Source organism: Tachyglossus aculeatus, chromosome X4, assembly GCF_015852505.1.
Source record: "Tachyglossus aculeatus isolate mTacAcu1 chromosome X4, mTacAcu1.pri, whole genome shotgun sequence".
In the NCBI taxonomy this organism is placed as follows: Eukaryota; Metazoa; Chordata; class Mammalia; order Monotremata; family Tachyglossidae; genus Tachyglossus; species Tachyglossus aculeatus.
The window spans coordinates 40,482,256-40,507,122 of NC_052098.1; the positions used below are offsets into that span (position 1 = coordinate 40,482,256).

At 45.0% G+C, this 24,867-nt stretch overlaps 2 protein-coding genes across 3 annotated transcripts in view; both read right to left on the reverse strand.

The window, feature by feature from the left end:
- The window catches only part of LOC119948011 (synuclein alpha interacting protein), a 259,871-nt gene extending 257,771 nt beyond the window's left edge, over nucleotides 1-2,100 (reverse strand). For both annotated transcript variants that reach the window (XM_038769796.1, XM_038769799.1), the window contains exons 1-2: nucleotides 2,090-2,100; nucleotides 1,406-1,492 (exon numbers count right to left, since the gene is read on the reverse strand). The gene's annotated coding sequence lies outside the window, so the exon portion shown is untranslated. The remainder of the gene's footprint in view (nucleotides 1-1,405; nucleotides 1,493-2,089) is intronic.
- On the reverse strand, nucleotides 735-23,731 carry LOC119948013 (zinc finger protein 474-like). The gene is made up of 3 exons (XM_038769801.1): nucleotides 22,692-23,731; nucleotides 7,149-7,329; nucleotides 735-1,492 (listed from the first exon to the last, which is right to left on the reverse strand). The coding sequence occupies exons 1-3, from the start codon at nucleotides 23,700-23,702 to the stop codon at nucleotides 1,341-1,343; spliced, it is 1,344 nt and encodes a 447-aa protein (XP_038625729.1). The 5' UTR covers nucleotides 23,703-23,731; the 3' UTR covers nucleotides 735-1,340.
- Between the last annotated feature and the right edge of the window lie 1,136 nt (nucleotides 23,732-24,867).

Below are 24,867 nucleotides of genomic sequence, written 5' to 3' on the forward strand. Positions count from 1 at the left end.
ACTAATACACATTTGTCAGGTTTACTGACTTCAAGGAAATGTAGAATTTCAAACAACCCTCCCTCCTTCCTCACCCCCAAGTGCCCACCATTGATCGAGGAGTTCGTCTCTTCAGAGGGCACTGAGATGTTTCAGTCTGAATTGACCGGAGATGGGGGAGTTAGGTCAGGGGAAAGGAAAAAAGCAGGCAAGTGGCTTCCTGGATCAGTGAGGTCTTGTTTTGAGTTCATGCCAGTTCTCTTCCATTGATGTCATTACTACTGATAGCTGGGCTCTAGGTTGAATTTTCTAATCTTGGGCCTCTTCCTTGAATCAGAAATCTTAAACATAAAAGCTATGGGGGTAAAAAAAAACCCAACAACAAAAAAAACCAAAACAGAACAAACAAACAAAAAAAGTGGATACAGGCCAGACCATCAGGTTTAGAGCTTTAACTTCTGGAGAAGGTGAGACTTCAGGTGAGATCTGGTCACTTTCAACGAGTTAGAGAACTCCTGGGCTTAACCCAGAAGGTTGGATTGAATCAGATACTGGGAGCGAAATGCTTCAGATTTGGACCCTGTCCCTCTGGGGAACAGGGTCCAGACTGTAGTTCTAGGAAAGGACAGATCCACAGGTGAGGCTGAGCACAAAGGAAGGAGGAGGTGACCCAGTTAGGACAACTCAGAGGCCAAGGAGGGTCCAGGCAGTTTCCTGTGTCCCTCTGGAACCCAACATAACCCAGTAGCCTCTTTGAAAGATTGAATATAAAACCTATAGTCTTCCTGAGCCCAAGGAAGTGGGAGGAGAACTGGCTGCTCAGGAAATGAGGCAATCTCAATGGGTTCAAGAGGGGCTTGGATAGCTCCGTGGACAAAAGGCAACATGAGAGAAATTTAGAGAAGTAGGAGAAAAGGTTAGGGGTGATAGATGGTCCATCCAAAACCATGAGGATAAATGTCTTGGGTGGTTACTACCACACAGCTCCTCCAAACATCCTTGTGCCTCAATTGGAGACAGAATTCTAGACATTGCTCATATTCTTATGATTCTCTCTTCGGTCTTGAAGAACAACCACCAGGCCAACTGACCAAAGTGAGAAACTTGTCCATTGGGCCTGGACACTCTTTGCCCCATCATTGGATTTGACTCACTGGAGAACGTCGACCATTCCTCTGGACCCAGAAACTCTTAAGAATTATTTCACCAGGTGCTGTGAGTATTCTAGGACACCTAGGCCCCCTTTTCAGACACACACACACACACACACACATACACACACACGCCCACCACTGTCTCTCCCTGCACTCTGACATCTTTCCAGTGCGATATTGTTCTTTTAACACTGGTGAGAGAAGGCTTTACTTGGCTGCTTTTGGCTTACAAGAACGCTGGTGGACAATCAGTCTGTCTGGAAGGAACTTACGCCCGCAAGTATCACAAGGAACCAGCTGACTCTGGGAACTCTTCAATAAAGCCTCCTTTAAAGCACGGAGATCACAGAAGCCTTTGTCTGGAAAAGGGAAAAAAAGCAGGATCAGTTTTCATTCTGGAGAACCATATTCTACTCTTTATGGAAAATATTTTCAGGAAATACCTGTTGACTGAGCCTGTTGGCCAAATCATATTGCTCTTACAAAAAAAGTCTGCTTATTCTCCCAGAGGGTCAGTAAAGTTAATCACGAAATGAAGCATTTACGCACCTTGTGTTGATGGGAAAGCCTTGTGCTAAGGGTCACGATCTACCTTCGTGACTCATTATCAACCTCTTTGCTTTCACACAACCATTTGCAAATATGACAGGCTTCTTTAATGTTATTCCTGTTCACCACCCATCATCATCAATCATATTTATTGAGCGTTTACTATGTGCAGAGCACTGTACTAAGCGCTTGGGAAGTACAAATTGGCAACATATAGAGACAGTCCCTACCCAACAGTGGGCTCACAGTCTAAAAGGGGGAGACAGAGAACAAAACCAAACATACTAACAAAATAAAATAAATAGAATAGATATGTACAAGTAAAATAAATAAATAAATATAATATATTATATATATTTATAATAAATAAATAAATATATAATAAATACTCATATATATGATCTTACCAAGAGATATGTTCCTCTTCTCCTGGGCTTGGGGAGAACATTTTGATAACCCAAACTACCCGTCAGACAGAAATCCACACAAGTTGTACCTTGCAATCTTGTTATCTCTCTTACTTTGTAACCAGTTTTCCTAAATGATTAGCTTGAAGTTTGCCACCCGGAACAGCTAAGCTGCTGAAAAGAGATTTCCTTAAATAAAAAAGGCCTATCATCTTAACAATGACATCTCCAAGCTGTAATCAGCTTTGGCAGCTGAGGGGAAACATGCATCTGGCTTGATTTTGGAAGAACAGTGTGGGACTCAATCTCGGCAAAAGGCACTTATAGAGAGGCTTAAATGCATTAAATGGACTCTGCCTTCAAACTGTGAGCAAACAGGCCACTTTAAAAAATGTACCCAGGCCATTGTAAAATATGACGTGGTTTCTCTCCCTAACCCTGCATTTATTTCTTCATTAAGGGATCAGGCAGTTTGAGTCCTACTGAGGGGTTCCTATGACCACAACAAGCTTTAGATCCCTTAATGTTCCTGTTCCTAACGTTCTTTTTACCAGATGAGCAACGAACCCTGCTTCTCCTTTGGCTGAAGAAGGATCACCCTCCTGGCAGGAAATGAATGTGTATTTGGTGTACTTTGAAAAGTCTTTCAAACAAATAAAAAGCATGTGCGTGCATGAGAGAGAGCTGGCTTTCTCTTTCCCCCAGTATGGTCTAACTCAAACACAAAACTTTCTGCAGCTGAGTTTCTTCAGTGATGCATGATAGGGAAAGTCTACCTGAATTCAAACAAGAAAGATTTCATTATAGCCGTGGGCATTTAGTAGACTAAATTCCCCGTGGAGAAGATTTGCAACATATTTGGGGAGAAGGGGCAGGGATGGCACTACCTTGAATATAGTTCTGGGATTTCTGGGTCTCAGCAGGACCAATCAATCAATCAATCTATCTATTTATGGCTTACTCAGATGCAAATGGTGTTCCATAACCCAATTAATCAATGGTGTTTATTAAGCGCCTACTAAGATGCAAATCAGGGATTGTCTCCCTCTGTTGCTGAATTGTACTTTCCAAGCACTTAGTACAGTGCTCTGCACACAGTAAGGTCTCAATAAGTATGACTGAATGAATGAAATGGTGTACCATAACTCAATCAATCAATCAATCAATGGTATTTATTAAGTGCTTACTATGTGCAGAGCACTGTACTAAGCACTTAAGCAGCATGGCTCAGTGGAAACAGCACGGGCTTTGGAGTCAGGGGTCATGGGTTTGAATCCCAGCTCTTCCAATTGTCAGCTGTGTGACTTTGGGTAAGTTACTTAATGATGGCATTTATTAAGTGCTTACTATGTGCACAGCACTGTTCTAAGCTCTGGGGGGGATACAAGATCATCAGGTTGTCCCACATGGGGCTCACAGTCTTCATCCCCATTTTACAGATGAGGTAACTGAGGCACAGAGAAGTTAAGTGACTTGCCCAAAGTCACACAGCTGATAAGTGGTGGAGCAGAATTAGAACCCACCACCTCTGCCTCCCAAGCCCGTGCTCTTTCCACTAAGCCACACTGCTTCTCTTACACCAGGCTCCTCTCACTCCCAAATATCCTATTTCATTGGCCAGAGGTTTGCCCTCCAAATACTTTTCACATCCTCCTGCATTTGTATAAAGCAAACCTGACAAGAGGTTGAAACATTGTAGAACCTGTCTATCAACTCTGTTATATTGTACCTCCCAAGAGCTTAGTGCAGTGCTCTCCACACAGTAAGCATTCAATAAATACCATTGATTGATTGATTGATCTTGCCTCGTCATAATGGCATGGATGACATTTCATTCATTAGCCAGTCAATGAAAGGGGAAATGCTACTACTGCTCTTTGTTCTAGTTCAGCATGGGGGGGCCAAAAGTGTTAGTTTGTGTTTATGCACACAGCATATTTGTGGAAAGATGTCAACGTTCTGTGCATTTCCTGATTGCTTTGGGAGTCTGCTGGACTGACAGCTGGTATTCGTGGTTGCTCTGTGCTTTCTCTTGCATCCACCACCATCCTCCCTGAATGTCGAGGATACCCAGGGCAGCAGGCTCAGGGAAAGGAGCTTAGGGGTGGAAAGGTCTGTAGTGCTGTCAGTAAGGTTTCTTGGCAAGGGCTCTGAGGTGGAGCTAGAATACATGGCTCCAAAAATGCTAACCCTGTCTGCACAGCACATTTCCCTCTATTGTCACTTGGCGCTGAACATTAGATTTGTCCCATGCACATCTGGGCCAAAGCCAGATTTCCTGCTGAGAGAATTTCTTCAAAAAAATAAGCTTGCTCTGAGCAAACTTGACCCTTCTGTCCAACTCTGTACTAACTGAACCGTTTTGGGTTTTTCTGGGTTTTGGGGGTTTTTTGGCTGGGGTTGGGTGGGGAGGGGGCTTAGCTAATGCTAAATAGATATGTTAACAGTAATTGCAGTCCTATTACCAGTTGTGAGAAAATGTTTTCATAGCTCCTTGGTTGTGCCCTGGGGAGAAGGGGCAGGGATGGCACTACCTAGAACCTAGTTCTGGGATTTCTGGGTCTCATCGGGGTCAATCAATCAGTCAATCTATCAATCATATTTATTGCTTAATAAGATGCAAAATGGTGTTCCATAACCCAATTAATCAATGGTATTTATTAAGTGCTTACTAAGACGCAAATCAGGGATTGTCTATCTCTGTTGCTGAATTGTACTTTCCAACATTGTACTTTCCACTCATTAGCCAGTCAATGAAAGGGGAAATGCTACTACTGCTCTTTGTTCTATCTCAGCATGGGGGGCCAAAAGCATTAGTGATTTAGGTGCCCAGATTAGTGGCCTAAGCCTGAGCCTCTATGAGTCATGGATCAGAGCCTCTTGTTGGGAAGCATGTTTGTTTCCTCTAATGCATTTGAATCGCTATTGCTACTCTCAGAGAAGACACCCCAGATGGCCTGGAAGCAGGGTGAGTTTATGCCATGTGGGCTGACAGCCGGCGGCCTCTGTGGGTTTCTCTGGAAGCAGGATGCCTGTGCCTTGATATTGGAAGAGAACGTTTTGACTCTGACTAGCTCGCATTTGTTAGCGACTGACTCTAGGCTGCTCTTCAGAAGTAGCTGACTTCAAGAGCACAGCATTTCCACTGATAATGTAGACGTCACCTCTCTTTGGTTCACTGTTCTGGGTCACTGCCCAGTGCTTGATTGACTTGGAGGTGGCTTCCAGCTGATGACTGGCTGGGATGACTGTGCCACAGCAGGGGCAAAGGTAGGGTCAGAGGGAAGGGGCAAGGAAGAGAAAGAGTGGGGGGTTGGGGGGGGGAGGGGGGAAGGGGGTCAGGGAGGCAGGAGAACCAGGGCCTGAAACCTGGGCTAATCAGGACAGATTGCTGGGGGAGAGAATCCTGCTTTGGAGAATCCTGCTTTGGGAATGACAGGAAGAGTAGCAAGATTAAGAGAGGGACACTTGAATAGAGACTGGGCATTTGTTGGTTAACAATTAACGGAATAATTTTGTCCACTTGGAAACAAGCATACCCTACGATAGGGCCGAGATGTGATCCTCTAAAATGTGGATGTATTGTGAATGGCTATATCATGCCCGTACACTTACGTGTTATAAATTTGGATCTGTTTCAAAACCTTTGAAAAAATAATCTGAAAGTTCTTGATGTGTTATATGTGATTAGCATAAACATCACTAAACTATTGTTGATTTTTTAAGTAATTCAAACATAACGTTACATTACATTAACTAAATGAGGAGCCATAGTAAGACTGTGATTTTTTGAAGGAGGCTGCAAACGTAGAAGGTTTTCTATTGATTGTGGTGGTGTTTTTTCAACTTAATTGAAAAATTTGTCTCATTTAAGTGGAATGACAGCTTTCTCTTGTTTTCATAAAGCACCTGGTAGCAGGCTAATACCTTCAGACTGTGAGCCCACTGTTGGGTAGGGACTGTCTCTATATGTTGTCAACTTGTACTTCCCAAGTGCTTAGTATAGTGCTCTGCACACAGTAAGCGCTCAATAAATACGATTGATTGATTCTAAACAGCTCCTCACAACTCCTCTTTACATCTGGCCCTCTTCAGTCAGTCAGTCAATCGTATTTACTGAGCACTTACTATGTGCAATGTACTGTTCTAAGTGCTTGGGAGAGTACAATATAACACTATAACAGATACATTCCCTGCCCACAACTAGCTTACAGTCTAGATGGGGAGGCAGACATTAATAAAAATAAATAAATAAATAACTTATGTATATACACATAAGTGTTGTGGGGCTGGGAGTGGGGTGAATAAAGGGAATAAGTCAGGGTGAAGCAGAAGGGAGTTGAAGAAAAGGAAAAGAGGGATTAGTCATGGAAGTCCTCTTGGAGTAGATGTGCCTTCACTAAGGATTTGGGAGGGATAGGGGAGAGTAATTGTCTGTCAGATATGAGGAGGAAGGGTGTTCCAGGCCAGTGGCAGGATGTGGGTGAGAGGTAGATGGCGAGACAGATGAGATAGAGGTACAGTGAGAAGGTAAGCATTAGAGGAGCGAAGTGTGAGGATTGGGTTGTAGTAGGAGAGTACCAAGGTGAGGTGGGAGGGGGCAGGGTGATTGAGTGCTTTAAAGTCGAGGGTAAGGAGTTTCTCTTGATGAGGAGGTGGGTGGGCAACCACTGGAGGTTTTGAGGAGTGGGGAACACGGTCTGAACTTTTTTGTATGATCTGGGGAACAGAGTGAAGTATGAACAGGAGTGAGGAGAGACAGGAGGAAGGGAGGTCAGCAAGGAGGTCGATACAGTAATCCAGGTGGAATAGGATAAATCACTCCAATAAATTAATCTGCTTTACTAAAAATTTATATGACTTCTTAATCTCCCAATTTTACCTGGGATGGGAAGGCAATGACTTCTTCATCTTTTGAAGGCTTCTTGCAATAAGGCATTGCATTGCTGAGGGGTTGTATCCATGGGTGGTCTGTATCTTGGGGTAGTGGTATAAGAACTTCTCTCATTTAATATCACTTTGGCCCTCCTCCCCATCCCCCCTCACCCAAGACTCTTACCTTCTTTGGACAAGGCTTCAGGTTTCTGGGGTTCCGGTCTTTGTAACTCCTTGGGTCGTGCACTGTTTTCTGCATGCCACTTTTGAAGACACTGTGGTTCATGGATGCTAATGGATTTTGTTCCATATGCCCGGCCACATATATAGCAAAATATCACTGGTGGGTGCCTTACCACAGGTGGCTGCAAGCAACAATTTCATTGAAGAATCATTATGATGCCATTTTGGTTTCAAAATAAGTATTTAAATTGCAATGATGTTTGCTTCAACGAGATCCAAATCTGTTTGAAACCTCCCCAAGGTTAATTGGGATGTGGTAGTTGGGAAAGTTCAGGGATAGATCAATCGATTCCTGTCATTTCCTGAGTTTTAGTTGGGTTTACCCTAACACATTGTTCAGGAGAAGAGTGGAAAAGGAATTTAGACCTAATGGGACCAGATGCAAAGAAAGAAAATTTGGTTTTGTTCTAGGAACAGTTTTCTAGTGATTTGTACATGTCCCCTAGACTGTCAGCTCACTGTGGGCAGGGAATGTGTACCCCAACTCTATTGTATTGTATTTTCCCAAGCACTTAATACAGTGCTCTGTATACAGTAAGCACTCAGTAAATATGATTGATTGATTGTACATGTTCACTTATAGAGACAGAGATTCCAGTTTTAAAGAATAATTATTTTTTTCTCTACTCTGCTGTTAAGAATAATGATTTTATTAAATTTCTATGAGGAAAAAGAATTAACTGAAGCCAGCATTTAAGCACAGAAGCGACAGATGCAAACAAATGCTGTGTCACAAATAAAGACATTCATGTCACATTTGCAGAGACTTCCTTTATTAGAAAAAATTTGAGGACGGTAATCAGAAAGAGAGCCCTGAAAACCAAAGGGAAAGAGGAAAATAAATGCCACAAGAAGCTGAATATGGTTAATATTAAGCAGAAGGGAGCTTGAATGGTCTATAATTAGACTGGAGAGTATTTACTCCTGAGTTTTGAACAACCCCAGCTAAGCAAAAAGCCAGCCCAGTTCCAATTAGTTGAGAAAAAGATCATTAAGTCTGGATGAAGATAAGAGACTGCTTTTATTTCTCAATAATTTCCTGCTTCTCAGTCCTTATAATAATAAATAATAATAATTATGGTACTTATTAAGTACTTACTGTGTGCCAGACACTGTACTAAGCACTGTGGTGGATACAAGCAAATCGGGTTAGACTAAATAATAATGGTACTTATTAAGCACTTACTGTGTGCCAGACACTGTACTAAGCACTGTGGTGAATACAAGCAAATCGGGTTAGATACAGTCCCTGTCCCACATAGGGCTCAGAGTCTCCATCCCCATTTTACAGATGAGGTAACTGAAGCCCAGAAGAAGTGAAGTGGCTTGCCCAAGGCCACACAGCAGACAAGTGGGAGAGCCGGGATTAGAACCCATGACCTTCTGACTCCCAGGCTCATGCTCTATCCACTAAGCCACAGTGTTCCAAGGAGACACTGAGCCCAACTCAAATTTATGAGAAGTGCTATTTTCTGATGAACATGGGAGTGAGAATAAGAGGTTCATAACTTGGGCCAATGCCCCCAAGATCCCTCTCCCGTAACCACAGAATCTCCTGAGGATCAGAGAGCAAGCATATTATAGTCTAGAAAAAGTACGGGGAAATGAAAGCCTAGGAAGGAAAATTGTTTCTCTGTGGCAACCTTGTCACATTTTGCCAAAGCACAGAAAGGAAGGCGAGGCAGGAAGTTCTAGTCTGGCTGACGTAAAGTGGCCATGAGGCCACAGATTAGATTAACTGCACCTCAGTTCCACACTGCAAACAATATTAGGAACAATATTTCCTACATTCCAGGTGGGAATTCTGTTTTAGGAAAAAATAAAATACTCCATCCCCAGAAGTCTATAATTGCTGGTTATGACCTCACTTTTATACTGGCCAGTCAGAAAGTGAAAGTGAGATTTGAGAACTCTATGGAGACCATTCAACTAAAAGAAGGGGCACGACCCAGTGGAAAGAGCACAGGCTTGGGAGTCAGAGGACCTGCGTTTTAATCCCAGCTCTGCTACTTTCAATCAGTGATATTTATTGGGTGCTTACTGTGTTTAGAACACTGTACTGAGCACTTGGGAGAGTACAATATAGCAGTTGGTAGACATGTTCTTTGCCCACTATGAGGTTACACTTGCGTGCTGTGTTATCTTGGGCAAGTCCCTGAATTTCTCTGGGCTTCAGTTACCTCATTTGTAAAATAAGGATTAATTCCTCCTCCCTCTGACCTAGACTGTGAGTGCCATGTGGGACAGGGACTGTGTCCAACCTGATTATCTTGTATCTACCCTAGCGCTTAGTATGGTGCCTGGAACACAGTAAGCACTTAAGAAGTACCATTATATTCATTCATTCATTCAATCATATTTATTGAGCACTTACTGTGTGCAGAGCACTGTACTAAGTGCTTGGGAAGTACAAGTCGGCAACATATAGAGACGGTCCCTACCCAACAACGGGATTATATTTGTATTTTTACTCGGGGATCATCTTATCGTCAATGTTTTAGTCCTGACTCTCCCTCCAAACCAGGTAACCCCCTGTGCTCAATAAGCACTTATGTGTGTCCCCTTGCCACTCCTTCCCCATCCCCCTTTTCCCCTGGCTCATCTACCAGTGTGCTTTGTCCAGGGCTAGCAGTGGCATGGTGCTCCAGGAAGGGAGAAGGGGGTCTGCTGGGAATTGTTAAAAGAGTGATAAGAAAGAGTGCACATGGAGCCTAGGATCAGCATAATTGTAAAAAAAGAGTGCACTTTTGGGGTGAAGTGAGCATGGCAGGCTGTATGCTCCCTGACTGCGCAAGACTGGACTTCACTGATCTGGAGAAATTGGGCTGGGAGGGCAAACCAATCTGGATCCTTCATGAGCATATGGATTTCTGCCCGGGAGTAACGGGATTGGTTTTGTCCTTGAATTCCCCAGATCAAGGCAAGCCATACCTCAAATGTTGAACCAGGTGAGGATTACTTTACTATTATATTAGCGTAATATATTATATAATATATAGCATGTATTACATTATATCACATATGATATATTGTGATATTAATAATTAAAAGAATCATAATGGTTATTTGTTAAGCACTTACTATATGACAAGCACTGTACTAAGCGCTGGGGTAGATACAAGATAGTCAGATCAGATACAGTCCCTGTCCCACAAGGAACTCACAGTTTAAGGAGGAGGAAGATCAGATATCTAATCCTCATTTTACAGATGAGGAAACTGAGGCACAGAGAAGTGACTTGCCCAAGATCACACAGCAGGTAAGTGGTAGAGTCAGGATTAGAACCCAGGTCCCCTGACTCCCAGTCCAATGCTCTATCCACTAGACCATGCCGTTTCCCTTCCTTCCTGACACCAAACTTGTTCAAGTTTAAATATTTGATTGCTTGTGGCCTGGGAACCCCAGCACGACATGGATGCCCAATTTGGCCATTTGCTAACTGCCAGATTTTCAAGGGAAGAAGTCTTAATTGTTTCACTTGTTGAGTGGATAATGGTGTGGACACAGTCCATGACAGTCACTCACTTTCCTTCTCCATCCCAAAAGCACCTCAAGACAGATCACTTGACTCTACATCCTGCTCTGCCCTCGACAACAGCAATCCTTTCTCCACTGATCTGTTCTGTGTGGAACTGGTCACTGCACAGTAATTCCTGAGGCAACAGCTTATTCTCGCAAACACTAGATACAGCTCCATGGCAGTGCTCAAGAAAAGGATGGGTCTTATTTAGGCTCGTGGGGCATTTGTTAGGTGCTACTGTGTGCCAGGCACTGCACTAAGCGCTGGGGTGGATACAAGCAAATCGGGTTGGACACAGTCTCTGTCCCACATTTTATAGATGAGGTAATCCCCATTTTACATATGAGGTAACTGAGGCACAGAGAAGAGAAGTGATTTGCACAAGGTCACACAGCAGAAGTGGCAGAGCTGGGATTAGAACCCAGGTCCTTCTGACTCCCAGGCCTGTGCTCTAGTCACTAGGCCATGGGGGACTGTGTAGGAGGGTGTGCATGTGTGTTTAAAAGGTGCTTGAGGGGCCTGAGGTCCCAAAGAAAGGTGTCCAAGAAGGACAGAAACACAAAGTTGGCACTGTTTGCTGCCACTGGGTGCTGCTCCCAGGGGCAAAAGGATCAGTAGTGACTGCTTTGTTGGTTTAGAAAGTTCCCATTCTCCAAAATTATTTGAGCTGCTTTGAGATACAGCTTAAGCAGATCACACACCAGAAAGGAATAGGGGGAAATGATGCTGTATGTCTTAAGTTCAGCATAATTTTTAAAGCTACTCGCTGAAGGACCACAGGAAACATTTGACCCTTCCTCTTTCCACTCCCCACACTCACTACACCCAGAATAGATAAGTGAAAACCCAAAAAGGGTAATAAGAGCTGCTTGGTTAATCTCCCAAACTTCAGCAATTGTGAAGCTTGAAATTTGTTTGGGCTTTGAGTAATAAGTGGTGTTTCACATTCATTTCTGACATTTGCAAGCTGTTCTACCCCAATGTCACATCTGGAAGGATCATTGTTTGAAATTGAATTGTTTTTGGAAATCACTGGATGCCATGTAAAGGAATTTTCCAATCCAGTCTGATTACTGGACAGGAGACTGTCTATTCCTTACAGCTCACTGTTTTGTTTTGCATCTTTTAAGAGAGGCTCAACAACAGGAAAGTGTTGGCCTATCTGTTCAGAAATGTTGTTCATATGAAAACAGCTCTGTGTACCTGAAAAAGGAGCTGGTGGCATTCTTGGTCAGTGACTTGGTGAGTTTCACCATTTCGTTCTTTCATTCTGAGAGATAGGATTGAAAAATCGATCCCCCTTACCTGAAGCACAATTTGGGGATGAAAACATTTGAGACACTGAATTTCTTGGAGCAACATGTCATTTTGAAAGTTTCCTTTCAGTGTAGGCTGCTTAGTTTAATGTGCATTGATTGAGATGGTGGGGTTGTGGGGAGATGGTTTTGATTAAATGTTCTCCATTTCGTTTTGCCCCAGTATGACTTTTTGGGGCAAAGACTGGGACTGGAAGCCGTTCCCATTTTTTGCTTCAAATGTCCGATTGAATGGCAACAGCTCAGGCTGCTCTTAGCAAACTACTGGGCTTGGCCAGGTCAAATGTCAGAACTCAGGCCCAGAATTGAGAAGACAATGAAGCTGGGAAGGCAGGAAGAGGGAAGTGATACAGAGCAACAGGTCTGTAGCATGGCAGGCTGCTAAGAGAATAGACATTTTCCTTCCCCACTGGGGTCTGAAGGGCTGTAAGGGAACTTAAAGAGGGAGAGAGGCCATTTGGAGAAGCAGTGTTGCCTATTGGACAGAGCACAGGCCTGGGCATCAGAAGGACCTGGGTTCTTATTCCAGCTCTACCACTTGTCTGCTGTGTGACCTTGGGCAAATCAATTCACTTCTCTGTGCCCTGTTACCTCATCTGTCAAATGGGGATTAAGACAGTGAGCTCCGTGTGGGACAGGGACTGTGTCCAACCTGATTAGCTTGTATCTACCCCAGCACAGAGTACAGTGCTTGGCACCCAGTAAGGACTTAACAAATATGATTTTAAAAATCATATGAATGTGAGAATAAATGTGTTTCATTTTCCAAGTGATGACCAACATCTCTGTTTCCAGAGGGGACAAAACCGGAAGGAAAACGTTTACAATGCAGCAGAAGATGCTGGTCCATACAACAACCTCACTGCCCGGATTACTTTTCTGAAGTCATTCTGCACACATCTCCCTAATCCTCCACAACCTAATTCAATCAATCAATCATATTTATTGAGTGCTTACTGTGTGCAGAGGATTGTACTAAGCACTTAGGAGAGAACAAATATAATAGAGTTCGTAGGCACATTTCCTGCACCTGACGAAATAACCTCCAAAGGTTTCCCAGTCCTCTCCACATCATATCCACTCTCTTCACCCACTACATCCCCAGCTGGCTCTCATCATTCCTCTCAAGCCAACTTTCTCATTTTGCCTCATTCTTGACCTTCCCACCATCGACCACCTGTTCATCCTCGTCCCCTGACTAGAACTCCCTTCCATTTCAAACCTGACTGACTGCAGTTTCCCCATCTTTAAAGCCCTCCTGAAATTCTACCCATTCTAGATGGCCTTCTCTGATTAATCTCCATTCTTCCTGGGTAATATTTCCCTCACTACCACTTTTGCACTTCTGTGCCATCTACCCACTGGGGCACTCACTTCTTTCTTAGCACTTATAATCAGCTCTTTTGTGCCCTATTATTTAAGTACCAACTCATGTTTATATTTTCCTTTCTCATGTCTGTAAATTAGTTTAGTGTCTGTCTCCATTGCTTGGTTGAAAGATACTTGAGTGCAGGGATATATCTATTTACTCTATTGTAATCTCCCAAGTGCTTAATACAGTGTCCTGCACACAGTAGGTGCTCAATGAATACTATTGGCCCATTTATTTTTTAATGGCATTTGTTACGCTCTTCTAAGTGCCAGGCACAGTACTAATCGGTTTGGACACCACACAGGAGGGCTCACAGAAGGGCTCGCAGGCTTATTCTCCATTCTCCATTTTACAGATGAGGTAACTGAGGCACAGAGAAGTTAAGTGACTTGCTTAAGATCACACGGCTGACAAGAGGCAGAGCCAGGATTAGAGTACAGGTCCTCTGACTCCGGGGCCTATGTTCTTTCCACGAGGCCATGCTGCTTCCCTTGATTAGTTGATTAATTGAAAGTAAACCCCTCACAAAGGAGGAAATTGGGGAATTTTGTCTCTGGGGATTTTGAAGAACAGGTTTGACAGCGTTAATGCTGAAATTGGTGTCATCCTACCTAGAAGCAGGAGAATGAACTGTTGACCTTTTAAGGTCCATTTCAGAGCACCTGCTGACTTCCACACTCCAGCTAAGCCCTCAGGTTTTATAAAGCTGGGTAATGGGATCTGGGCATTTCTCAAGATCTCAGCACTCAGACCACCCTAGCAGGGCTGAAAGAAACAAGACAGGAGTGAGAATGTCAGGGTAGGAGACTGGGATAGGAGTCATGAGCTGAGAAACACAGGACTTGGAGGCAAAGATTGGGGTTAGGGGTGGTCTGAGAAGATGGTGGGACACTCCCAACTCAATGGGCATCAAGGAAGTCCAAGTTTCCAGATTTCGTGGGCAGAGCTTCCACTAGGCATTTTAAACATTTTAACCATCGAATATGTCCACTGTGACCTACCTGCTCCAGATAGAATTCCTCTATGGAATCCAATTTATGGATGCCACTGCTAAGTTTGGTTGGAGGGTTAGAAGAAAGATTAGGGCCTAGCAAAGAGTTCCAAGTGCTGAGTGAGGAGAATCTCAACTTGTGATCTTCCCAAAGCAAATGTGATACTGGACATCTAGTCTGATGGAGCTTAGTACAGTGCTCTGCATACAGTAAGCACTCAATAAATATAACTGAATGAATGAAGGTGGCTCCAGTGTCACGGCTTCAGGGATGATGAGAACACTGGGGAGACGGGAGATTTTGGACCAACTTTTCATTTTGAGAGAGGCCAAATGCTCATTCAGAACCAGGGAAGAGGGTGGGGAGGGATACTGGGAAATGGGGGGTGAGGGGGCTGGATTTCCAAACAATGATGATATCAAAATACAGAAATATAATAGTGGTGTACTTATAAAACCTGGTGTCATGTGAAACTGTGTGATGTGGGAAGCAGCGTGGCCTAGTGAAAAGAGCACGGGTCTAGGAGTCAGAGGACTTAGGTTCCGAACTCAGCTCTGCCACTTGGTTGGGCAAGTCACTTAAATTCTTCATGCCTCAGTTTCCTCAAATGTAAAATAGGGATTCGATATCTTTCTAACCTCCTACTTAGACTGTGAGCCCCATATAGGATAGGGACTGTGTTCAACCTGATTAACTTGTATCTACCCCAGTGATTGTCACATAGTATGCACTTAACAAATAACTTTATTATTATTATTTTTATTATTACTATTCAAATCAGCTAGTCCATAGGTTGGGTTCTTGAGACCTCAGATTGAGAGAAACTGAGAAAAGATCAAACTGAGAATGGATATTATTTATGCCACTATTGTTATAATAATGTACAAATAATTCAAACCAAAACAAAAACAATCCAAACATGAGCTTCCTTGGTACCTGGACCCTGTGGAAGGATTGTGGAATTGTACTGGAACAACTTCAGTGAGGCAGCTTTCACCCTTTGGGGTGAATGAATGGATTTTTTAATGATGTTGGTTAAGCACAAAGCTTTACTTTGTGCCAGGCACTGTACTAAGCACTGGGGTAGACACAGGATAGTCAGGTTGAATACAGTCCATGTCTCACATGGGGCTCACAGTCTTAATCCCCATTTTACAGATGAGGTAACTGAGGCCCAGAGAAGTGTAATGATTTGTCCAAGGTCACACAGCAGACAAGTGGCAGAGCTGGGGTTAGAACCCAGGCCCTCCTGACTCCCAGGCCTGTGCTTTATCCACTGGGCCATTCTGCTTCTCAATGGTTCTATAAGGGTTCTGTCCATTACTATGGAAAACAGGTCGATCAGTATTGAATTACACTGTAAAGGTATTTCCACTCACTGCCAGTGGCCTGATTCCTGCATCCCAGACTCAGCAGCAAGTCTATTTCCCCTGTTCCGGACAATCTACAATTAGCCTGGTTCCTGAATTCCAAGCTTCCATGATGCTTCCCCTTCCTCCACTCACCTCCAAGTCCCCAGCAAACCCACCCTCAGAAGCCAAAAGCTGATATCAGCACTGATTAAGGAACAGAATCTTCACCAGCTTCGGTAGTATTGTTTTATGAAAATTTTAAATGGTACTTGTTAAGTGCTATGTGCCAAACACTGTGCTAAGTGCTGAAGTAGATACAAGATAATCTGGTGGGACCCAGTCCAGGTCCAACATGGGGCTCACGGTTTAAGAAGGAGGGAGAACAGGTATTACTAGGATGTCACAGAAGCACAGAAAAGTTACATGACTTCCTCAAGTACACACAGTTTACAAGTGGCAGAGACAGGATTAGAACTCAGATCATCTGACTCCCAGGCCCATGCTCTTTCCACTAGTCCATGCTGCTGGGTCACAACAATGGGCTGTTGCCATGGGAATTACTGTGCAGAGATCAAGCCCATGCAAAACAGGTCGGTGGAGAAAGGACTGCTGTTGTCTAAGACAGAGACAGATGTAGAGCCATGTGGTCTGGCTTGGGGTGCTGGGGTGGAGAGGGAAAATGGGTGATTATCATGGACTGTGTCTATACCACTATCCACTCAACAGCTGAAACAATTAGGGCTTCTTCCCTTGAAAAGCTGGCAATTAGCTGTAAAATAACCTGGAACCTTCATGAGCATATCGATTTCTTCCTGAAGTATCAGGATTGGTTTTGTCCGTAGCTTAAATTCCCAGCCTTAAGGCCAGCCAGAGTCCAAAACTTAAACCAGGTATGAAGTATTTTCACTATCCTCCCTTTCTCTCCCACACCTCATTTGTTCATGTATGAACCTTTGACTGCTTGTGTCCTGGGAACCCTGGCAAAATGAGGATATCCAATTTGCCCATTGCTGCAACCAAAGAAAGAAGAAGAGGAGGAGGAGAAAGGGAGGAGAAAGAAGAGGTCTTTCTCCTCGTGGCACTTAGGATGGAAAGAACCGAATTAGTGGCACTTTTGACCACTAATAAGCAGGGATAATCTCTTCCCCTCATCCAATCTCTCTAGAAAGATGAATTGCAAAGCTCAGAGTAATGTACAATGAAGAAGACAAATCACTTTTATTTTGCAGCTAGAAGTTACATCTAGAGGAAACACCAGGTGGCAGCACCAGATGCTAGCTAGATGTCTGATAGGATTTTTCTGATTAATGTTCTCCCCTCCAGTCTAACTCCATTCAGAAATATCACTATTATCCATTACATGTTAAGCAGGTAGCCGTTACCTGCTCTAAAATAGAAGAGAAAATTTTGATTCTCTTCACATGCCACATGGGCTGTCCTCGGATTTACACCACGATTCATTCATTCACCTTATGTCAAAACGCTGTAAATCAGAGCCAATTTTCTCATAGGAACAAGGATACACATGGGAGGTTGGCTTCTGAACCACAGTCAGATACTATTTTCCAAAATTACCTAGAATTGCGCACACCATTATAGATGAGTTACAGAGCTATTTTAATGCACTTATATGGAGCCAGAGATGTTCCATGATAGGGTAGCCAACTTTTCTTTCTCTGAAAGTAAAATGAAAGTGTCGACTCTCCCTGGTGAGGCCACCTGGAGATCAGATAACCCATCCACATCCCGCCAGCCTCTTCCACTCTGCGTGGCCTAGGGAAGCAGCGTGGCCTGGTGGAAAGAGCACAGGCCTGGGAGTCAGAGGACCTGGGTTCTAATCCCAGCTCCACCACTTGCCTACTGTGTGACCTTGGGCAACATAAATGCTATGGAGGGTGTGAGTGCCCAAGTGCTTAGGGTGATATGGAACTGCTGAAGTGGCAGTTGGGGGAATATAGGGAGATTAATCAAAGAATGTCTCCTGAGTGGGTATTATTGCCCAGGACTACTCCCTCACTTTCAACTTCCATATTCTGGCTGTCACATAACCTGACATTTCTTCGCCTACATTTCCAGGATCTGCCCCATCCAAATGGCTACCACCCTGGCCACCACTTATCAAATACTAGCTTGATTATGGCATAAGCCTCTTTACACTCTCCCCTCTCTGGGCCTTACTTCCCTCTGCTGTGCAGAGCAGGTTTCTAAAATGTTATTCTCCACACATCTCCCCACTCCTCAAAATCCTCCAACAGTGGTTCTTCCTCTGTGCATCAGGCAGAAACTCTTGATCACTGGCTTTAAGGCACTCAAACAGCTCTCTCGTCTCTCACTACATCCTGGCTCACACGCTTTGTTCAGCTCAGGCTGACCTTCTTATCTTCCCCACCACTTATCATTTGCTCACGCCCTCCCTTCTGTCTGGAACTCCATCTAACTTTGTATCCGACAGACCACAGCTCTCTCCATCTTCAAAACCCTTCTGAAATCACATCTCCTCCAGGAGGGCTTCCCCAATTAATTATCTCCCCCCCACTTTATATAATAATAATGGCATTTATTAAGCGCTATGTGCAAAGCACTGTTCTAAGCGCTGGGGAGGTTACAAGGTGATCAGGTTGTCCCATGGGGGGCTCACAGTCTTAATCCACATTTTACAGATGAGGTAACTGAGGCACAGAGAAGTTAAGTGACTTGCCCAAAGTCACACAGCTAACAATTGGCGGAGATGGGATTTGAACCCATGACCTCTGACTCCGGAGCCCATGCTCTTTTCCACTGAGCCACGCTGCTTCTCTGATGCTCCCCATTGTCATTTTAGATCTTCCACACTACCTAAATGCTTAAACACTCATGACATATACACTTATGTACATAGCTTATCTACCCTTTTACTTCTGCCTAGCTGTAATTTATTCTAGTCTCTTGTCTCCCCTGCCAGAGCATGAGATGCTTGAGGGCAGAAATCATGTATATTAATTCAATTATACTCTCTCAAGCACTTAGTACATTGCTCTGTACACAGCAGGTGCTCAATAAATACTATTCATTCATTCAATCATATTTATTGAGTGCTGACTGTGTGCAAAGCACTGTATTAAGCACTTGATTAGTACAAGAACAGCATGCACAAGTGTGAGCAGCTTTCTTTCTGCCACTCTGACAGTGAGTGAGTGAGTGAGTGAGTGAGTGAGTGAGTGAGTCTGCCTGGGCAGAGCTTATGTTCATGCATGGCCCAGGGGTGGTAATTATAATAATAATAAAAATAATAATAACAATAATTTTGGTATTTGTTAAGCGCTGACTATGTGCCCCTAGACTGTAGGCTCCTTGTGGGCAGGAAACATGTCTACCAATTAATTCTGTTATACTGCATTCTCCCGAGCACTTGCACTTTCCTGAGCACTCAGTGCAATGCTCTGCACATAGTATGTGCTCAATAAATACAATTAATAATAATAATAATAATAATAATGGTATTTGTTAAGCGCTTACTCTGTGCAAAGCACTGTTCTAAGCACTGGGGAGGATACAAGGTGATCAGATTGTCCCATGTGGGTCTCACAGTCTTCATCCCCATTTTACAGATGAGGTAACTGAGGCACAGAGCTTGATAGCCAAGCTCTAGGGTAGATACAAGATAATCAAGCTGGACACAGTCCCTGTCCACCAGGGGTTCATAGCCTAAGTCAGAGGGAGATCAGGTACTGAATTCCCATTTTACAGATGAGGAAACTGAGGCCCAGACTTGCTTAAAGTCACACAGAAGTCAAGTGGCAGAGCCAGAGTCAGAATGCAGGTCCTCTGGCTCTTAAGCCTGTGCTCTTTCCACTAGGCCATGGCACCACTCTAGGGCCCACGGTGCCACTCTAGGATCCTATGCCTACGTCTCACAATCCTCTGATGCCACAGCACGTACACAGGCTCTGCGTCCATGCTTGGGCTATCCAGGGTGACTCAGTGGGATATCCATGCAAAGCAATCTGTCTGAGCTGGTTTGGGTTAGCTGGGGTGGCTGAGCTCCGCCCGTTGGCTCCATCCCTGGGAACACACAGGGTACTCTGACAACAGACACAGGAATCCTGACCACGGCGTTCCTTATTCTCATGATCTGGGATATAGCAATGCAAGTAAATGGATCCAATCCCAGAGTCCTTTTTCTAGGCAAAATGCTACGAGTCTGTGATTTTAGCACTTTCTCCCATCCTTGTGCTGATCAGCTCTCCCTGCTGCCCTAACCCAAAAGAAGTGATAATAAACCTTGCTTTCTGAGGAGAAGGGTGTGTTGTAGAGTCAGGGGGAGGGAAAGTGTTGGGGGGATAGCAGGCTAAGAACACATTTGTTAGTCCAGTTTGGGGTTTTGGGTGCAGTTCTTAGAGTTTGGAGATTTGTTTCAGCTCAAGAAGCTAAACTTGAATTCCCCTGTGAACCTTCATTGGAAAAACTGTGCAAGACTTTTTTTGTTCAATTTTTCTCCATAGTTCAGGGCTATGATCTTCAAATCTTCCAAGTCTAGTGGATCTAGAATCTTTAAGCACAGAAGGTGAAATGAAAAGAGTACATTTCTCTCATACTAGGATGAAGGTCAATTCTCATTTTAAAAGACTGAACTGTTTGATATAACAGCTGTTGCTATAGCCCCAACCGAGTCCTTTGGCTACATCCAGGCAAATACCGAGTTTTACAAATTGCCAGTTTGCTAGCGTTCAAGGAAACCCATTGTACTGACAGGATATGGAAACTGCCCTCTCAAAAGTCACCAATGACCTCCTGCTTGCCAAATCCAATGGCTCATACTCTATCCTAATCCTCCTCAACCTCTCAGCTGCCTTCGACACTGTGGACCACCGCCTTCTCCTCAACACGCTATCTAACCTTGGCTTCACAGACTCCGTCCTCTCCTGGTTCTCCTCTTATCTCTCCGGTCGTTCATTCTCAGTCTCCTTTGCAGGCTCCTCCTCCCCCTCCCATCCCCTTACTGTGGGGGTTCCCCAAGGTTCAGTTCTTGGTCCCCTTCTGTTCTCGATCTACACTCACTCCCTTGGTGACCTCATTCGCTCCCACGACTTCAACTATCATCTCTACGCTGATGACACCCAAATCTACATCTCTGCCCCTGCTCTCTCCCCTTCCCTCCAGGCTCGCATCTCATCCTGCCTTCAGGACATCTCCATTTGGATTTCTGCCCGCCACCTAAAACTCAACATGTCCAAGACTGAAATCCTTGTCTTCCCTCCCAAACCCTGCCCTCTCCCTGACTGTTGACGGCACTACCATCCTTTCCGTCTCACAAGCCCGCAACCTTGGTGTCATCCTCGACTCCGCTCTCTCATTCACCCCTCACATCCAAGCCATCACCAAAACCTGCCGGTCTCAGCTCTGCAACATTGCCAAGATCTGCCCTTTCCTCTCCATCCAAACCGCTACCCTGCTCGTTCAAGCTCTCACCCTATCCTGTCTGGACTACTGCATCAGCCTCCTCTCTGATCTCCCATCCTCTTGTCTCTCCCCACTTCAATCCATACTTCACGCTGCTGCCCAGATTGTCTTTGTCCAGAAACGTTCTGGGCATGTTACTCCCCTCCTCAAAAATCTCCAGTGGCTACCAATCAATCTGCACATCAGGCAGAAACTCCTCAACCTCGGCTTCAAGGCTCTCCATCACCTTGCCCCCTCCTACCTCACCTCCCTTCTCTCCTTCTACAGCCCAGCCCGCACCCTCCGCTCCTCTGCCGCTAATCTCCTCACTATGCCTCGTTCTCGCCTGTCCCGCCGTCGACCCCCAGCCCACGTCATCCCCTGGCTCTGAATGCCCTCCCTCCCAACATCCGCCAAGCTAGCTTTCTTCCTCCCTTCAAGGCCCTACTGAGAGCTCACCTCCTCCAGGAGGCCTTCCCAGACTGAGCCCCCTCCTTCCTCTCCCCCTCGTCCCCCTCTCCATCCCCCCCGGCTTACCTCCTTCCCTTCCCCACAGCACCTGTATATATGTATATATGTTTGTACGTATTTATTACTCTATTTATTTATTCATTTTACTTGTACATATCTGTTCTATTTATTTTATTTTGTTAATATGTTTGGTTTTGTTCTCTGTCTCCCCCTTCTAGACTGTGAGCCCACTGTTGGGTAGGGACTGTCTCTATATGTTGCCAACTTGCACTTCCCAAGCGCTTAGTACAGTGCTCTGCACACAGTAAGCGCTCAATAAGTACGATTGATTGATTGATAAAGTACCCAAAGTACTTTAGCATATGATTCAGATTCATTTCTGCCACAGACATCTGGGGTTTTGGACATAATTTTTCTCTGAGTAAAAGAGACACTCAACAAAACTCGGCATTGCCAAAAGCAAATTCCTAATGTAGATGACTAAAATAAACCACTATAAATCCTGATTGTCAGAAAGGGAGTTATAACTTTGTGCCCCAGACACAGTCTTAATGACTCAGTGCAAATAGCGGTCTTTGGGAGATAAGTCTGTATGAGGAGGGACTTGGGAAAAGGGAACCACATCTTTCCATCTTTTGGGAGGTGGAGATTAGAAGATTGAGGAATCACTGTGATATGGAGATCAGTTCAGGCATGGGAGGGCTATAGTTAGGCCTCAGAGCAGTGGTCCAGGTGGTGGTCACTCACGGTAGCCCCAAATCAGAGAAAGAGGAGAGAGGAAACTCTAAAAGTTACTGGAGGAGGAAGAAACTCACTCTTCCCAACTCCTTCCCTGAGGCAAGACTCAAAAGACATATCAGGTGTTGCCACTAGAACACAGTCAATCACAGGTGGCAGCCTCTGGAAAAGCACCGGAATCCAGTTCTAGGGAAAGCACAGGTCACCCCTCTCCACTGTCCAAGCCCACCTCCCCCACCAACCTCCCCCACCACCTGATGAAGCCCAGCAGGTCTCACAGCTCTGTGTGCTATGAATTACTGTACCTTGCTAGATGTGGAGGGCACCTCCGTACTTTGCTGGCCACTGTTGCTCGGGTCTTCTTTGGCAAGCCGGCCACTCAGAATCAATTTCTTCATCATGGGCCCGGGAGCCTTGCAACTACTCCGATGCAACGACAATCGTTCTGGGATAAAGGTGCGGCCACAGTTGGAACAGGCCACCATTTGAGACACACGGCTCACAATCCCAAAGGTGGTGGAGCCCTCTTGGGAGGTTGATGGTTCAGGCTTCTGTGGAGGAGACTTGCGGAGTTCTTCGGGGAGTTCGTCGTTCCGCATCTTCCACTTCTCTAGGCATCTGAGCTCATGAGTGGGCAGGAAAAAGGAGTTGTACTTCCCACCACAAATATAGCAGGGAAGAATCTGGGGACGAAACAGGGAGGCCCCTAGGATTTTCCTACTGTAGGGACTGAGAGAAGTGCTCAGTTTGTTGGATCCGCTAGCCTTCGGCTGACAGCTCTTCCGGTGAACCGGGAGTTGGTCGGGCAGAAACAAGCCATCACAGTTTTCACACGTCAGTAGCTGAATCTGAGTGCTCTGGGAAACAGCTTCATCTAGATCCAGCTCAGTGGCACCATCTGTACCGCTGAGAGCCTCGGGTTTCTGAGGAACCGGCCTCCTGAGGTGCCTCGGTAACTTGTTGTTGTCACTGTGCCACTTCTCCAAGCACTGGGGTTCATGGATGGAGATAGACTGGGAACGAAACTCTCTCCCACAGATGTAACATGCTGCGAAACCTCGTCTTGGGGGCGGGATGACAGGGCGGCTATCTTCATCCTGAAACATGGCCTCCAGGCTGGCTCGTTTGGAGAGGATGACGGTGCTCGGCCTCCTTATTTCATGGCTTGTGCCTTCTGAGAGATAATCCTGCTCTGCCTCCAACTGCTTGGGAGGAGAAGGGCTCTCCTCAGGTGAGTGGGTGCAGATGATGCGCTCTTTGGGGCTATGTTGAAATTGGGCGGTTTTGTTACTCTTTTTCATTTTACCTGTTTCCATAAATGCTGAACTCTGTCTCCAGAGGGGGCTCAGATTGCAGCAGAAATCTGGGGGACTATGTTGTTCCAGTAACAGGAAGCAAAGCAGGCAAGGGGCCCTAGGGTCACTGTAAGGAAGGTGCCTGATGAATTGAGCAGGCCCCACCAAATGTGTCTTGGTGGCAGAGCCTGAAAAAAAGCCAGTTGGAAGATGTGATTACTATTGGGGAATCATTTGTTAGGACTTTTGCTGCCCTCTGAAAAAGGTTAGGACTGTTGAAAATGACAGGGGCCCCCATAAAACCCGAGCAAGAAAGGACAGTTGACTAGTAGACAGTTGAAGGCTTCAGGCCTAGTCCAGAACTGTTGTCATGGTAATAGCCCCTTCCCCTGAGGCCTACCCTCCCCCCTTCTCATACCTGGCTGTCCTGGAGGAATGGGAGAGATGTAGTTAGGCCTCGTAGCAGTGGTCCAGATGGTGGTCACTCAAGCTAGCCCTACGCTCAGAGGAAGAGGAGAGGAGAAACTCTGGAAGTTGCTGGATGGAGGAAAAAACTCACTCCTCCTGACTCCTTCCCTGAGGAAAGGCTAAAGAGACCTATCAGGGGCTGCCACCTAGGACACAGCCAATCACAGGGCAGAATTGAGAATGCAGGAACAGAGGGCGCCAGAGTGCAGAGAGGCAGCTCAGCCATTTCGGCCAGAGAAGCTTCTGTTGTGGGATCCCAGAGAGAGAGAGAGGGTACATCTCATTGTGGGAAGGGAAAATGTCTGCTCTATTGTTACAGTATATTCTCCCAAACTCTTAGTACAGTGTTCTGCACACAGGAAGCACTCAGTAAATAAGATTGATTGATCGATTGATTGACAGGGTCTGAGACGTGATCCTGGAGTAGCAGGCACCAGGAGAACTGTTCTCCACGGGGATGGGGGAAGGGGAAGGAAGGTCCTGAAGGAAAGATCCCTGAAGAATCAATCAATCAATCAATCAATCATATTTATTGAGCGCTTACTGTGTGCAGAGCACTGTACTAAGTGCTTGGGAAGTACAAGTTGGCAACATATAGAGACAGTCCCTACCCAACAGTGGGCTCACAGTCTAGAAGGGGGAGACAGAGAACAAAACCAAACATATTAACAAAATAAAATAAATAGAATAGATATGTACAAGCAAAATAAATAAATAG